The sequence below is a fragment of the Diachasmimorpha longicaudata genome, chromosome 12, assembly GCF_034640455.1.
Source record: "Diachasmimorpha longicaudata isolate KC_UGA_2023 chromosome 12, iyDiaLong2, whole genome shotgun sequence".
Taxonomy (NCBI): Eukaryota; Metazoa; Arthropoda; class Insecta; order Hymenoptera; family Braconidae; genus Diachasmimorpha; species Diachasmimorpha longicaudata.
Window position 1 is genome coordinate 4,518,120 of NC_087236.1, and position 14,303 is coordinate 4,532,422.

General features: G+C 39.7%; 3 protein-coding genes across 4 annotated transcripts; all 3 read right to left on the reverse strand.

The window, feature by feature from the left end:
- Positions 1-102: 102 nt before the first annotated feature.
- LOC135168199 (serine/threonine-protein kinase Warts-like) lies at positions 103-8,473 on the reverse strand. 2 transcript variants are annotated; one of them, XM_064132160.1, is made up of 6 exons: positions 7,488-8,473; positions 6,824-7,017; positions 5,145-6,559; positions 3,735-4,992; positions 3,333-3,610; positions 103-3,153 (listed from the first exon to the last, which is right to left on the reverse strand). In XM_064132160.1, the coding sequence occupies exons 3-6, from the start codon at positions 6,498-6,500 to the stop codon at positions 2,722-2,724; spliced, it is 3,324 nt and encodes a 1,107-aa protein (XP_063988230.1). In that variant the 5' UTR covers positions 6,501-6,559; positions 6,824-7,017; positions 7,488-8,473; the 3' UTR covers positions 103-2,721. The 2 variants fall into 2 exon arrangements, with proteins under 2 accessions (XP_063988230.1, XP_063988229.1); XM_064132159.1 differs by having other exon boundaries at positions 5,136-6,559.
- Positions 8,474-8,947: 474 nt separating this feature from the next.
- Positions 8,948-11,592, reverse strand: LOC135168209 (histone acetyltransferase KAT8-like). Its single transcript, XM_064132181.1, has 7 exons — positions 11,383-11,592; positions 10,685-10,944; positions 10,515-10,605; positions 10,305-10,432; positions 9,964-10,194; positions 9,633-9,877; positions 8,948-9,438 (listed from the first exon to the last, which is right to left on the reverse strand). The coding sequence occupies exons 1-7, from the start codon at positions 11,573-11,575 to the stop codon at positions 9,216-9,218; spliced, it is 1,371 nt and encodes a 456-aa protein (XP_063988251.1). The 5' UTR covers positions 11,576-11,592; the 3' UTR covers positions 8,948-9,215.
- A 468-nt stretch (positions 11,593-12,060) lies between these two features.
- Positions 12,061-14,273, reverse strand: LOC135168218 (uncharacterized). The gene is made up of 4 exons (XM_064132197.1): positions 13,848-14,273; positions 13,445-13,594; positions 13,116-13,226; positions 12,061-12,879 (listed from the first exon to the last, which is right to left on the reverse strand). Exons 1-4 carry the CDS (start codon positions 14,010-14,012, stop codon positions 12,688-12,690), a joined length of 618 nt encoding a protein of 205 aa, XP_063988267.1. The 5' UTR covers positions 14,013-14,273; the 3' UTR covers positions 12,061-12,687.
- Between the last annotated feature and the right edge of the window lie 30 nt (positions 14,274-14,303).

Here is a 14,303-nt window from a genome sequence, read left to right on the forward strand (position 1 = left end):
AATTACAATGATGAATTGCACCCCAATAACTTTTCATTATTAATTTTGATTCGTTAAATTAAAATTTAAAGCTTTAAAAAAACGTAAAAATAAAACTCCACATAAGCATTAAAGAATATTTTTAATTTAGAACACACACTCGAATATATTTACATAAGTTTTGTTTCCATAATATATTATACCTTAAATAAAAACTAACCATTATCATGATGATTCTGTATTTTGCAAACATAATTACAAATTGGGGGAGAAATAATTTTTCAACTCGGGGTAAATTAAATCGAGGCCCAAAGAAAAATAACATAAAACTGGTATGGGATTCAGGGAAATTAAAATTAAATATAAAATTTACAAGTGTTTTCTCTTAATAAGAAAAGAACTGGGAAGGGAGGGAGAGGCATATGAGGGAGGAAACGTAAAACTAAACAGATCTGCCTTCGTTACAATGAGGCTTTTCCTTCCTGACAACAGTTATTCCCTTTAAACTGAGTTTATTTCTCTTGTAGTGTCTATGAAAAAAAAAAATGATTATGTTGAACGGTTGTTGATTTCACATGATAAATTGAATAGTGAAACTGATGGAATTACCATTTTCTGTTATCTTAATTCAGGTGTTGAAGGTATACGGATTGCTTCACTCCCCCCCATTTAATAATTTACTCCTCACAATTTGCCCGTCTCTCGACCCCAGACCCAATATATTTGTTCCATTACATTTTTCATTTTCTGGACTAGATAAACAAAAGTTTCAATGATTCCTCCACAATAAATTGCAGTTAAAAAAAAACATTCCCACAAATTAAACACACCTAATGCAACTACTCATTAAGTTTGTTCATTATCCTTTATGCCCCTCAACACCAAAATAAAAATGCACATTCGATCATTGCAGAGTCCTTTGGTACGCATTGATCAATGAAAAAAAAAAAACAAAATAATAATATAACTAATAATGATAACCATAAGCCATAATAATGATGAAGATATCGATAATCATCTTAAAGCAATTAAATAGAAGATAAAAAAAAGGGGTATAACCACTCCGACTTGATTCAGCGGTTGAATCACGTAAAAATTTACATTTAAAAAAATTGCATGAAAAAATAATGAGCATTAAATGACATTTTTGCTGACTCGTGAGACTCGATTCCTCTGTTATTCGTGTCGCATTGCGTGCGGAGACGATTTTTAAAAAATACGAAAGAGAGAAATAATAATCACTGTTAAGGCACAATTTATCATCATCCCCTCACGCACCGGTTTACCAAGCGTTTAATATACACTTCATTCATACACAGACATCACCTATGGATCATAAACTCTGTACATAGTACATACATTGCAATTAGCCTTCGATAATTACCTCGGTTAAATAAATTTTTTTGTTTTTGTTTTTTTTTATCAGGCAAAATATCAAATGATTATTTATAAGTCCCTCGGAGACTTTTAAAATGTTGAAGGCACTTGGATAAAAGGCAACAGTATCAATTCGTAATTTCCTAATTGAATCTCACATTTGTACACATCGAAGAGAAATTATGTATAATTTATATTATTTCGTTTCCAAACGAACTCCAATTGTTCTTTTTTTTATTCGCGAAGTACTAGTACTTTTTTTTCCTTCATTCTACCTAACGAAAAATAATTTATTTAATATATATATTTTTTTTCTATCGTCGTTTCATCTGATTGCAGCCTTGGCACGCCCTAGGGGACAGAACACTTAACTCTAGCGTAAGTAATTGGGTAAGAGAGAGAGAGAGAGAGAGAGAGAGGGGAGGCAGCGAATGTGTACATGATAAATTGGTAAATGACACTTAGACTATTGAAGGGAGTAAATCCTCGTGAAGGTGAAGTTTTTTTCGCGTTTCCGGGGAAAACATCGCATTACTGAACACATTACATCCACTCGAAAAATCGTAACAATGCAGTTGAGAAGAATTTTATTTTCTGTCATTGACTAGTCGATTGATTGACGAATAAATCGATTGGTCAATGAATTGTCGTTTCTTCGTTCGATACGAAGGGTTCAACTGACGAACCGGGAGGCCTTTCTTTTTCTTCTTTCGTAAGTCACATTATTCTAATTATTGGCAATATCACAGTACTTCTATTTTCTCATTCCCATGTTCATCGTGTGGGGGGATTTATTAGATTTTTTAAAATTTTGAGTTCACCGCAGCAAACTGGTGAACCGAGATATGTCACTTTTGACGATTGATCCTAAGGGCCCACCACCCCATCTCAATTCAAACTTCCGTTTTTCAAAGTACGACCTGAACGCCGAGAGAATTTCCTGAAAATTCAGGAATTCGATCCATTCAAGATTCATATCGTGAATGGAACATCAATTTAAGATTCGCAAATTCCATGGTTATATTTAAAATTCGATAAAGTCTTTTTTTTTAATTTACCGATGATGTTTCCTCTGACATGTCAGAGATAATTCACCAACAGTGCAACAATTCCACAAATAGCTGAATTAAAAAAAATCCAAAAGAATGTTAATACCCCCCTCCATAAGGTGAACTCTCAAACTCCTAGAAACCACTGGCATTACCGTACAAACATCTCCCCCAAAACAGCCTTTTTCACCCCAAAACGACCGAAATTAAATAAGATGCTCTAGTAAAGAATCTAGAAATAGAAAAAAAAATGAGAGAGTGAAAGCGGTCATAGCAATGAGCTCGTAACAGGGCATTGCCCAGGCGTGGCCTAATGTCATACATAGACCGGTCCCTGATTGTCATTATCGTCAAGACTAATTCGACTAGGATACGCTGGGCCTCCCCCATCATCGAAAAATCGTCTGAACGTGAATTCAAAGAAACCGTGAAAGGGCTTTCCATTATCGAGCAATTCACCGGATTTATCGGAATCAGAGGCCTCGGAATTTCTCAATTTGTCAGGATCCACTGGATCAAAATTGCTGGTATCTGTGGAGTCCTGGATACGAGGTATGTAAGGAGCAACTTGTCTACGCAGACCCTTGTCAAAGTCTATGCTGCTGAAGAAGGGATGGCTCTTCACTTCGTCAGCATTTTTTCCCAGTCGCCTGTCAGCATTTGTGCACAACTTCAGGATTAGGTCCATGCTGTCTGGAGAGAGGTTTGCTTGCTTCGGGATGTGGAGAGTCGTCTCCCAGTTGATGACCTGGATAATGGATTAAAAAAAAAACAAAGATAATTAAGCATCGACTTAAGGATTAAAAAAAATTAAAATTCTAGACTTTTAAAATATCATCTGAAGAGTAATGTTTCATGTTGAAATTTGAATGAGTTATTAAATAGTTAAATAATTGATTAAAATACGCTCTGTTGTAAATGTTTCACCTTGTATTGAGTCTCTGCCGGTGTATTAGCATAAAATGGAGGCGATCCAACGAGCATCTCATACAGTATCACCCCGACACTCCACCAGTCACAGAGCTGGGTGTATCCAGTACGCAGAAGGACCTCCGGGGCGATGTAATTCGGCGTTCCAACGAGGGAGTGGGCAAGACATCTCTGATGCTCTCTGTGCCTTCTTCTCTCGAGGGGTTTCAGTTGAATGCAACGACACTCGTTGTTCCAGTCGTCAGCTGGGTCCATTGAATCTTGCTTATTGTGGCCTAAAAATTACAACCAATGGTTTAATTCATTAATTGATTTCATCAGAAAAAATCAGAGGAATTCTCACTCCTTGAGATTAGCTGATTTAAAATAATGATTAAGGAATGGAAAAAATTTACTCACCATTCTGCTGATAATACTTGGAATTATGTGTCCACCTGAACCCCGTGCAGAGGCCGAAATCCGTGAGTTTGATATGTCCATCTCGATCAATAAGAATATTGTCAGGTTTAATATCCCTATGAATAAATCCCATTTTGTGGACACTCTCCACCGCACAAGTGAGTTCAGCGATATAAAACCTCGCAAGTGGTTCATCAAAAATCATAAATTTGATGAGCAACGACATAAGATCACCTCCAGGGATATAATCCATGACAAAATAAAGATTATCCTTATCCTGAAACGAGTAATAAAGCTTGACAACCCATTCATTATCAGCCTCAGCCAGAATATCCCTTTCAGCTTTGACATGTGCCACTTGATTTCTGTTGAGGACATCTGCTTTCCTGAGTGTCTTCATAGCATAAAATTGATTCTTCGTGTCGAGTTTTCGCACAAGTGTCACTTCCCCAAAGGCTCCAACACCGATAACCTTGATCTTGGTGAACATTGTCTTGTCCATTTTCGCCCTCTTGAGTCTGATGTAATTAGACTCCTTCTGGGACAGCATCTTCCTCATCTGGCACTGTGCCTCAGCACTGAGTCCAATTTTCGCCATTTCTGTTTCTAACTGGAGCCTTCTGTAGAGCCGCTGCTTGTGGGACTTGAGGACGTTCTCCACGTGCTGTTCCATGAAAAATTTGAATGCTTGAGGGGAATAATTCCTGACTTTGCAGTCTCGTCTCTCCTCCTCCTTCTCCTTACTCATGTGCTTTCTCTCCGGAATTGGAGACTGATGTTTTATTTTGTACGGTCCTTTTGCACCACTGTCGGAGGGTGGATGATTACTGGAATTTCTGTTGGCAACTGATGATGATGCCGTTGGGGGCAGTGGAGGGGACTGATCTGAATGTTGCTGACAACTTTCTACTGGTGAGTACTTCCTCTGGAGTGGAGGATGGTGGGCCACTGGTGATGATCTTGGGGCATTGGCACCCTCGGTGGTGATGTCCTCCGTTGGGGTGCCATAGGGCGGTGGGGGGAGGGGATGATGCATGCTGCGTTGGGCGGCAAGGGCTTGCATCGTTGTCGCGTAACTTGGGGGCTCTGTCGTGGGAACTGGCACCCCGAGGCTCTGATTGTTGGGGTTGTTATTCACTGGGGGGTAGGCAGGCGGTGGCGGCTGGGGGGATTGCTGAGGCTGCTGGACCTGGGGGTGCGAGGACTGGGGCTGAGGCTGAGACTGTTGCGATTGCTGCTGCTGATGGCTCGCCTGTACCTGGTGTCGAGGAAATCAGACATTAGTTTTATTTTAGCTTTGTACAGTTGGGCCATTTCTTCAATTATTATTATTCATTATTTTGTTTTATGTTCGGGGAATGTTTGAAATGTCAAGACAAATATATTTTAAAAAGTCATTACCCCACACACCTGTGACTGCTGTGACTGTTGTTGCTTCTGCTGAATGGACGAAGCATAAGAAGGTGGTGGTGGCGGGGGAGTATTACTACTTGAAATGGGTTGAGGTGATGTCGGTGCAATAGCTGTTTGCAGTACAGGCTTCTGGACCTGTGTGCTCTTAACCGACTGCATTATGATAGGTGGCTGAGTCTTGGCTTGTCTAGCCCCCCAGGCTTGAAGAGGAGTGGGTCTTGCCATGGAGCCCTGAGTGTTTGTCGGCCCAGTGGACACCGTAATCGGCGATGGTGATCCAGCGGACGTGGGCCCAGAGTAAATACCAGACGATGGACTCTTCCTGTAATCCTGTTGCGATTGCGTTGGACTTTGACGGTTTTGCATTGATGCTGAGTACGAGGGTGGCTGGACAGTTCCCGAAGACGACGAGGGAACAATTGGGTAAGGTGGTGGTGGCTCCACTTGGGCACTTGAGCTACTGTTACTCGATTGATAAATACTCAGGGCCTGCATCTGCTGTGACAACTGCTGCTGGACCTGGGGCCCATTCTGAACGATCATGGGTTGTCTGCCATTGGAGGTGCTGGTAGCAGTTGCCACTGGACTTGTGCCTCTCTGAGGTGGATTACCAGATGTTGTTGTCGATGTTGAAGTGGTTGGAGGTGCTCTACTTGGCACCACTGGCGCTGGTGACATTCTCTTGAGCATCTGCTGCATGTTAGAGGGAACATTGGGCTGGCTGTAGGGGGCGTGAGGGGGTGGAGGTGGTGGTGGAGTCGATGAGCAACGGGGTGGAGGTGGTGGTGGAGGCTCACGCTCCACAAAACTGTTGGGGGAGTACTGGCGACTCAACTGCGGATGGGGACTGAGCTCAGTGAGTCTTGGACTGTCTGATCGCGAACTACCAGCGCCAGAGTCCAGTGCTGGTGAGCCTCGTTGAAGGGATAATTCACGTTCTAAACTCGGTTTTCTTATCAACTTTGAGTTTAGCTTACCCAGGCCATTGAGGGACTCGCCCTGCGCTTGTTTTAGAAGTTCTATTGCTGCGTCCAAACGCCAGCCTGCCATCTTCAGGGCTCTGAGCCCTATTTCCTCTGGGTAACCCATGGCCAGAAGCTGGGACAGGGCTTGACGCTGCTCGGGCTTATCAACCAGAGATCCTGATGCACCTGATAAACCACTCAGACCAGATGCTGAACTCACACCACTGGTTGTCGAGAGAGTTGATATTGTACTCGCTGCACTCGAGCCAACTTCTCCAGTTCCACCACTGTTAGCGAAGGGTAGGAGAGAATTTCGTATTTCAGCTAGTGCCTTCTGATGATATCCAGAGCCGCGAGTGCTTGACTTGCTGACAGCGGATGGATTCATAGTGGCCCATGCTAGGTCTTCTGGGACCTAGCTCCAATTGAGCAGCAGCATTAATCTACCTGGAATTTTTAGGCTCTGTCTGAATTTTCAGGGGGAGAAATGGGGTGAATACTATTGGAGGATTCTCCACTTGATGAATTTTTATTTGAAAAAAATTTCCCACTTTCTATCCCAGGAAATACAGAGATAACATGATTGAAAATTATAAATAAATATCGACAAAATAATTGCAACCATCAAATTTACTGGATAAAAACCCCATAGAGTGTTTTTGTTCAATAGTATTCAACCCCACCTCAAAAAATCTCAAAAAAATCTCTTACAGAACACGTTTGATTCTTATTCCTGGAGACGTGGATTTTTCGGTGACATTTCCATATTCTTTCACTTTGATATCCCGTCCCGAATCCTTGGAACCTCGATGACCTCCTCCATTAAAATGAAATAAAGTCAGCTATCCAGAAATCTTTCCAACTGACTTTAGGACTTGAAGTACGAAGGATCTTGTTTGTGAGCTCTGTAAACACAATTAACAATTGATCCACATTCCCTGCATTCAATTGAATCATTAAAGATCCCAAGATCTCCATCACAGGTAAAAAGTTCCCCTTAAAATTATGAAATCAATCAGATGTGGATAAATATCCTGTTATCCCACAGACAATTCCAATCACCACAACTCATCAAATAAAATGCCCCTTCAACGCTCATCTTCCATTCACCCTTGTCTCGAACTAAAAAAAACACTTGATGTTCATTTCTCTAGACCTGGTCCTCCCCTCAAAAGTTCAGGACTCCCTCACATGAATTTCCCCCCTCAAATTGCTGAACAATTAGCACCAACGACTTGAGGACGAAGAGCTGTGCTCACGAACAAGACAACTGGTACCACGAATTGACAATTGCTTTTGATATTCGAGTGTTCCTAACGTCCCCAAGGACTCCAACGAATGCACAACAACCCCTGAATGACTCTGAAATACTCACAAAATTTGACAGCACCAGTTGTTATCCAGTTAAATCCATGTCAAGACAACCAGGAGGATCCATCAGTCGAGAACTTAACCTAATCCCACGTACAGCACAATTCACAATTGCCTGTGTTACCACTCATTCCTCGATCACTGATGACACTCACAGGTAACAAATAACTCATTAAATATGTCCCTCGAATTTTAATAAATACAAATAAATAAGACGTACAGATTTAATCACAACTTAAATAAGAAACTGAAAACCGATGCCCCCAGTGGTAATGGTACAGTACGTGTGTGTATGTGTGTGTTGAAATAAGTTAACTGAGCATATTACGTTATCCCATATATTCACGATTAATTTAAGGTTTAAATATAGAACGTTAATCACAAAATAAACTAATAAACTTGTCAATTAATTTAACCCAGTTAATGGTAATCCAATGGTAAATTGTACGATCGACAACAAAGAAAGATACGGCCGTAAATTACTAAAGTAACTGGCAGCCATTTTGAAGTGCCACATTCCTACACCGACTTGACACTCTTTTTCGTAATTTACGGTGGGCATGATATCCCTCTTGCTGGGTATATCCCATGGACAAAACCAATGCTGGCATTCGGTGCTGGTGAAGTCGAGGGATTTTTTTTTATTGTCAGGGGATGCTGGTGATCATGTTGGGATTGTCATTCTCGGGGAATTGGAATCGATGGAGATATTTAATTGGGGACATTGGAGCCCAGAGAGTCGTCCTGGGGTTAGTTTTCAGGGTTGAGTGGAAGGGTGAGGAATTTGGGGGACTGATTCTGGAGGACGAGCGAGGTGGGAGGGGTGGGGAGGTTTTGGAAAGGAAATTTGGGAGTTTGGATCGGGAGAGGGGCTTTCAGAGTTCGTTCGGTTTTTGGAAAATCTTTCTTATTAACTGTGGATACGAATTGTGAAATTAAATCAATTTGAGAAATTTCTTAATTAGTTTCCAATGTCTAATGATCCTTTCTGCCATCGACCGATAACAAAACAGCTGTTTTGGAAATATAAATGGAATTCCTGTTTTGGATTGTATTGGAAATTTTTTGAGAGTTGAAGTGCTTGGACTTGGAGAGATCTTTGTTATTGACTGCGAATACATGATTGAGAATCTGAAACATTTGAATTTTATTTTTCAATTTAACAATCAGATGTTGACAATCATCATTTCGTCAGGTTTATTCAAAAATTATCACGTAGATTTAATTGAGTAATAGTCTATAATGTTTCAAGAAAAATTATGTTTCTGTGGAATTGAAGGAGTTACAATAGACTCCGTAAACATTCAGTTCAAATTTTTTAAACAATTCATTCACTTTCTTCAAAACAGGAATGGCTCTATTTCATTATCATTGCTTGCTTGACTTGTGACGAAGTAAACATATTTAAAAACATTCCCTGATATATCCACAACGACAAACCGTCGATTGTTGTAATTAAATTAATTTTAATTATGTTCTTGTTCACATGGGAATTTATTCAGCTCCATAAATACGCAGCAATTAGAATGGCTCCCCTGGGGGTTTATCTGCGTCACTGGCAATTTTTCAACCACAAATATATAGGTTTTGTTCTTTCTCGACGCAAGGGAGAACTAGCACGATTACATCAAGCTGGAAACGATAGTATCACCGAAACTCTGGATTAATCGCAGTTACTCAGACTCTTGTTTGGAAATTTATCCTGACTTCCTGGGATTTTTATCAGGAGTTATCAGCATTTCTTCCCCGATTTGACGTTTTTACGAGGTGGAGCGCCCCATCGGAGAGCTGTACTGTCCACTGCGAGACGAGGTCTTTTGTACTGACTGCTTTTTATGTGCTCTTCAACTAGCTTTGGGGTGACGCAGATGACGTGCTGTCCTTTCCAATATTTCACCATGTTCATACTTTGAAGGGTTGAGATTATGTCGGTCTGTGAGATGGATGTCATTTGGCTGAAAATTATTATTTTTTCATAACTACTTGAAGATGAAAACGTTTGGTTTAACAATATTTGTTTCACAATTCCCAAAGGAATTTCCATTTTCCTTCTAAACAATTCAATTTTTTGCAAGAAACACTAACAAAATTATTCTGAAAATCGATTGAAAATTCATTCTATTTTCTAATATTCCATTATATTACGAACCTCAAGTCTTTGATGCTGAGTGTCCCTCTGAAATCCCTCAAAATCTCCAAAAGAATCCAGCTCCAATAGCTCCTGTAAGACAGTTTCCCCAAATCACTGAGTGGTTTCTCCGGACTTCCCACTGCCTGTTCAATTCGACTCAACTCATAGCTAAATGCAATGAGTAATTTTCCATACCCCTGACGTTGGAAGGGTGGTAGGGTCAGGATGCACGCAACGTTATTGCCATCTGGAGACTCTTTTTCCTGCGATAGAAAAATAACGTAATCATTTGGCAGTGATTATCACATCTAATTAAACATTTAATTAAGTCTCAGGACTTTTCACTCACTTTTGAGAAGTATCCAACGAGATGAGCTCCGTGTTTATCGACTTCACACAGAATGTAAAATAAAAATGGCTCCACATCGAAGTAGAGGGTTTTGTGATCAAGAAATAATTTAGCCAAGAGACACAGATTTTGACAGTAAATTTTGTGCTCCCTTCCGTCCACTTCCCAAATACTTAATGTACCTTTTCTGTATATTTCCTTTCCTACTGGTTGTCTGTGAGTACATTCGCTCTGCCAAAAAAAATTATAAATTAATCCCCAAATCCAGAATAAATTACGACATCAACGAAAAATAAGAAATGGCATAAGTGGATTCAGGAAACACAAAAATAATTTCGTACCATGTGATATCGATAAGTCTTTTCCAGTCTCATATACTTGAGGCAATATTCACAAATCCACAATTTCGGCTGTTTTCCGTACTCCTCGGGGTAAGGGCTGAAGTACCACGTGTCGATTTCGTATCGCCCTGGAGATAAACTTTTGAAATAGTGAGCCCCTTTTATCTAACTTTCTAATTACTGTCTACAAGAGAATATTTCCCCACGTACCAATTTGAATTTTGTCAATGTACTTGACTTTTGTAATGGCTTCATGCTCTTTCTCAAGAGCTGCTGTCGTTGGATCCATCTCCGCGTAAGTCTGAAATTGAAGGATCACTCTGTGTCAGGCACAAATTCATGACAAAATCCTGAAAAATCAGGGAGAAATGGATGGGTACCTTCTGAATGTGGTTAATCTCGTCGTGTCTTCGTTTTTGATTTCTCGTGATTTTTCTGTCCGACGAGTCCGCCAGGAGATCACCAGCTGGGGCATTCTCACTCGTCTTCCAACTCGTATCAGACATGTCGAATCTACTTGACATGATTCTGTCCCTTGGCACCCACTCGTCGAGTCTTCTGTTGTAACCCTCGTAGTGAACGTAATACTCGTAGTGACCTTCTCCATCGTTGAATCGAGTTTGAATTATTTCTGCTGGGTCTGTAATAAATTCACCGAGGAAGAACATGTATATTAATTATGCATTGTTGACTCAGTAAAGTCCTTTCCTAAATAACAAATACTTCTATTTATTTCTAAGTAATTTTAATGCAATAGTCGTAATGCATTCGCAGTTGTATAATTGTTTTTCTCTCACATAACGTATAATAATACGATTATAATTATAATATTATAATTAATATCAATAAAGACAGGGTTCGTGTGATAAATAAACTCGTGGGAATTTACCCCCAAAATTACCAGGTTGAGAAAAAAATTATTTTCCTCACTCGCCCAAAAAAAGACCCCAACATTCTCCACACATGAATGAATTCAAACGCAATCAGGAGCTCCACCGAAGACACCCGACCGCGTCATCGCCATTACGAGTGGCCTATCCGTAGTCGGCGTGCTCGATAATAATCAAAATGAACTTACGCCAGGAGTCGTCCGATCTTCTGACCAGGTAATGCTCCCCAATGTCCAGTGGCATCTCCTCAACACTGTCAGCATCGTCACCAGATCCTTTGCCACCATTGGTGAAGGCATTATCCCTTTTTTCCTGTTTCACCATGGCTTCTTTTTGACCGACGACTAAACTCTCTTTACTACGTTGCTCCATGTCAGCCATCTTGTTTAGAGCGAAATATAATGCTTTGTCTGGCGCGCGTTTTTGACTGTACCCCCCACCGCGGGGACAGGCGCATTGGACGGGGCGCGAATAATGAATTTGAAATTTTTCCAAAAAAAAGTGCCATTTTATTTGTTTGTTATAGAATTTGTTGTTATGAAGACAGGAATTAGCGAAGTGAACGAATAGATTGAAATACGGTAAAAAAATTAAAACATTGTTTACTTTGATAATAAATAATACATATGTAAAAGGGTGTATATGAGTGGAGGTAGAATATATAGTATATAATAAATACTATATATATCATATATTTTTTATATTTCCATTTGCTTACCGTAAGAAATAGGAATTCGATAAAAACTGTCTATATGATATATTTCTGTCTTTAATTAATTTTTAAAAATTTATTATGACGTAAATAATAGTAATGTGTATATATTTTGCATTTAGGTATTCGTAATTTCTATATAATTATTATATAGTATTAGTAAATATTCTGATCTATTTTTGTTGCAGGAAAAAATTTTTAAAAACTCACATTCTCTGTACAATATTTTTTTTTATCAATAGAATCGCATTTCATCAAAAACATTTTTGATATTTGTATTTATAACGCATTTACTCTAGAACAAAAAATCAACACAATTGTGGACGATAAAACAGGGAAACAAATGCAATGATGAAATCATCGAGGTGGAATGCATTTAATGACTTTCAGGATATTGTTATCACGAATTGGTCACACAGTGCACAAAAATCATGAGGATAAGTCTTGAGGCTAATTGAGTGATTTGAAATGCGAATTCATTGGGAGAATAACACAGGGAAAGCAATGGAAAATGCCCGGATGGAGTTTATGGGAAAATTCTTTAATTATTGCACGAAAAATGGGGCTCGCCCAGAATAAAATTTTTTTTGCGGAGCATAATGAGCCCATTTGACATTATGTACTCTCGCAATTGATTCTCGTCCCAAAGAGGAAGAAGGGAAGGGAATTTTTCACAGAAAAAACGATTTAATTTTATCACAAACTCAATGAGCTAGACTTAAAAAAATTCAAAAATATCGATTTTGGCCCGTTCACGACTGCCGGGAATTGACGATCAGGATCAGGAGATTATTTTTTCCCCCAGTGGTGGTGGTTTGAAGTTGTATTCCATACGCCTTTGTTGCTGCTCGTACAATTTTTTTTCACGCTCCCGACGCTTCTGTCGCCTGAGCTCCTCAGTCGGATCACCAAATTCCTCCGCAGTCTCGTCCTCCCACGTCGCCGCGTTATCGTCCCACACTTCGAGATTATTCTAAGGAGGAAAAGATGATATAGATAGAGCTAGAGATTCGATTGTCGAATGTGGAACCCAAAAAAGATAAACTGGAGACTTTTCCTCGTTATCATTGGCCATGAGAATTTTTTTCTTTCACTAATTAATTTTTTTTAGTGAACAAAACCCAGGATTTGGTTGTTTTCATTCGACTTTCACATTCAGTAGTAAATAATTATCATGCAAAATCTTAATGTTATGGAGTGCGATTTTACCGTTGGAATTCTCTCAGCTGCAATAGCAAACTTGGAGAGATTAGCTCCAGACTCCTCTGACTTAGTTCTAATGAGGACCTTCTTCTGCTTTGTTATTCTTGGTGCCATATCCTGAAACACGTAAAGACAAATCAGAACAAATGGTCGAAAGTAATTTTGATTTAATTATTTGATGTACAGTATTTCAAGTCTTATGTCTCTCTTCTCCTCTTGATCTTTTATATATTTTCATAGAAACTCGTGCTATTGTCTACTGCAAAATGGATGCAATAAATTAATCGAATTGTCCCCACCAGTACGAAAATGTAAATAGAAAAATTCATAAAAACCTCAAAGAAATTGATTTGTGGTTCCTCCACTACTTCAGGTTTCGCAATCTGTTGCCTGTACTGGTCAATTTTGCTCTGGATCTGATTGACAGGTTTGTCAGGGACGATCACTACTGGATTCTCGTCCCATTGATCCCAATGCTCCTGTTCCTGGTGAAACAAATAAATGACATAATACTAGTAAAAAACATTGTATCTAACTCCACATAAACAAATCAAATAAATAGCTTAAAAATTCCTCACAAAATTCACACAATTCACACACATGATCGTGACAACTAGTGTGGACAACTCATGATCCTCTCAATCATCAACAAAGCTTAACCCCAAATTATTCGAACTCGTTATGAACTTTACTTCCTAAGTGTTGAATCCTATTTCTAATTTTTTTTTCACCACTCACCACTCGACCACTGCTCGAATTAGGCACGACTCCGACTCCTGCGAGTGGTATGGAATCACAGGATGATCTCCTCCTCCTTCTGAGACAGCATAAGGCACGTCTCAAGACCCCCAGAAGCAGCACCACCAGTGCCTTCACCCGATTCACCATAAATTCCAGTGCCATTATTCCAATTTACATCAATTCCGATTAAATTGAATGACCTAACCTAAGTTATCCACAAACATTCGACGTGGACGGACACTGCACCGCAGGCTGATACCCCCCCAGCCAACACACGACGTCAAACCATGATGACTGATCTATTTGTTTAAATTCATTTAATTGTTTACACGTTTCAGGAAACCTCTACGAAACTGACGGCGGTTCATTATTGTTACGCGAGGGGAGTACGATCTACAATGTACGATTATTATGGTCCACCGGCAGAAAAAATCGTGGGGGAGAGGGGATGAG

Bases quoted from the DNA above. Each gene is read 5' to 3' on its own strand.
- LOC135168209 (XM_064132181.1), bottom strand. From the start codon at position 11,575: ATGGCTGACATGGAGCAACGTAGTAAAGAGAGTTTAGTCGTCGGTCAA. The intron at 10,945-11,382 runs GTAAGTTCATTT...AATTTATTACAG, and splicing joins AAGATCGGACGACTCCTGGC to ACCCAGCAGAAATAATTCAA. The intron at 9,439-9,632 runs GTTCGTAATATA...AATAATTTTCAG, and splicing joins CTCAGCATCAAAGACTTGAG to CCAAATGACATCCATCTCAC.
- LOC135168199 (XM_064132159.1), bottom strand. From the start codon at position 6,500: ATGAATCCATCCGCTGTCAGCAAGTCAAGCACTCGCGGCTCTGGATAT. The intron at 4,993-5,135 runs GTAATGACTTTT...CCTCGACACCAG, and splicing joins AGCAGTCACAGGTGTGTGGG to GTACAGGCGAGCCATCAGCA. The intron at 3,154-3,332 runs GTGAAACATTTA...TCCATTATCCAG, and splicing joins CGGCAGAGACTCAATACAAG to GTCATCAACTGGGAGACGAC.
- LOC135168218 (XM_064132197.1), bottom strand. From the start codon at position 14,012: ATGGCACTGGAATTTATGGTGAATCGGGTGAAGGCACTGGTGGTGCTG. The intron at 13,595-13,847 runs GTGAGTGGTGAA...TTGTTTCACCAG, and splicing joins ATTCGAGCAGTGGTCGAGTG to GAACAGGAGCATTGGGATCA. The intron at 12,880-13,115 runs GTAAAATCGCAC...TTTCCTCCTTAG, and splicing joins CAGCTGAGAGAATTCCAACG to AATAATCTCGAAGTGTGGGA.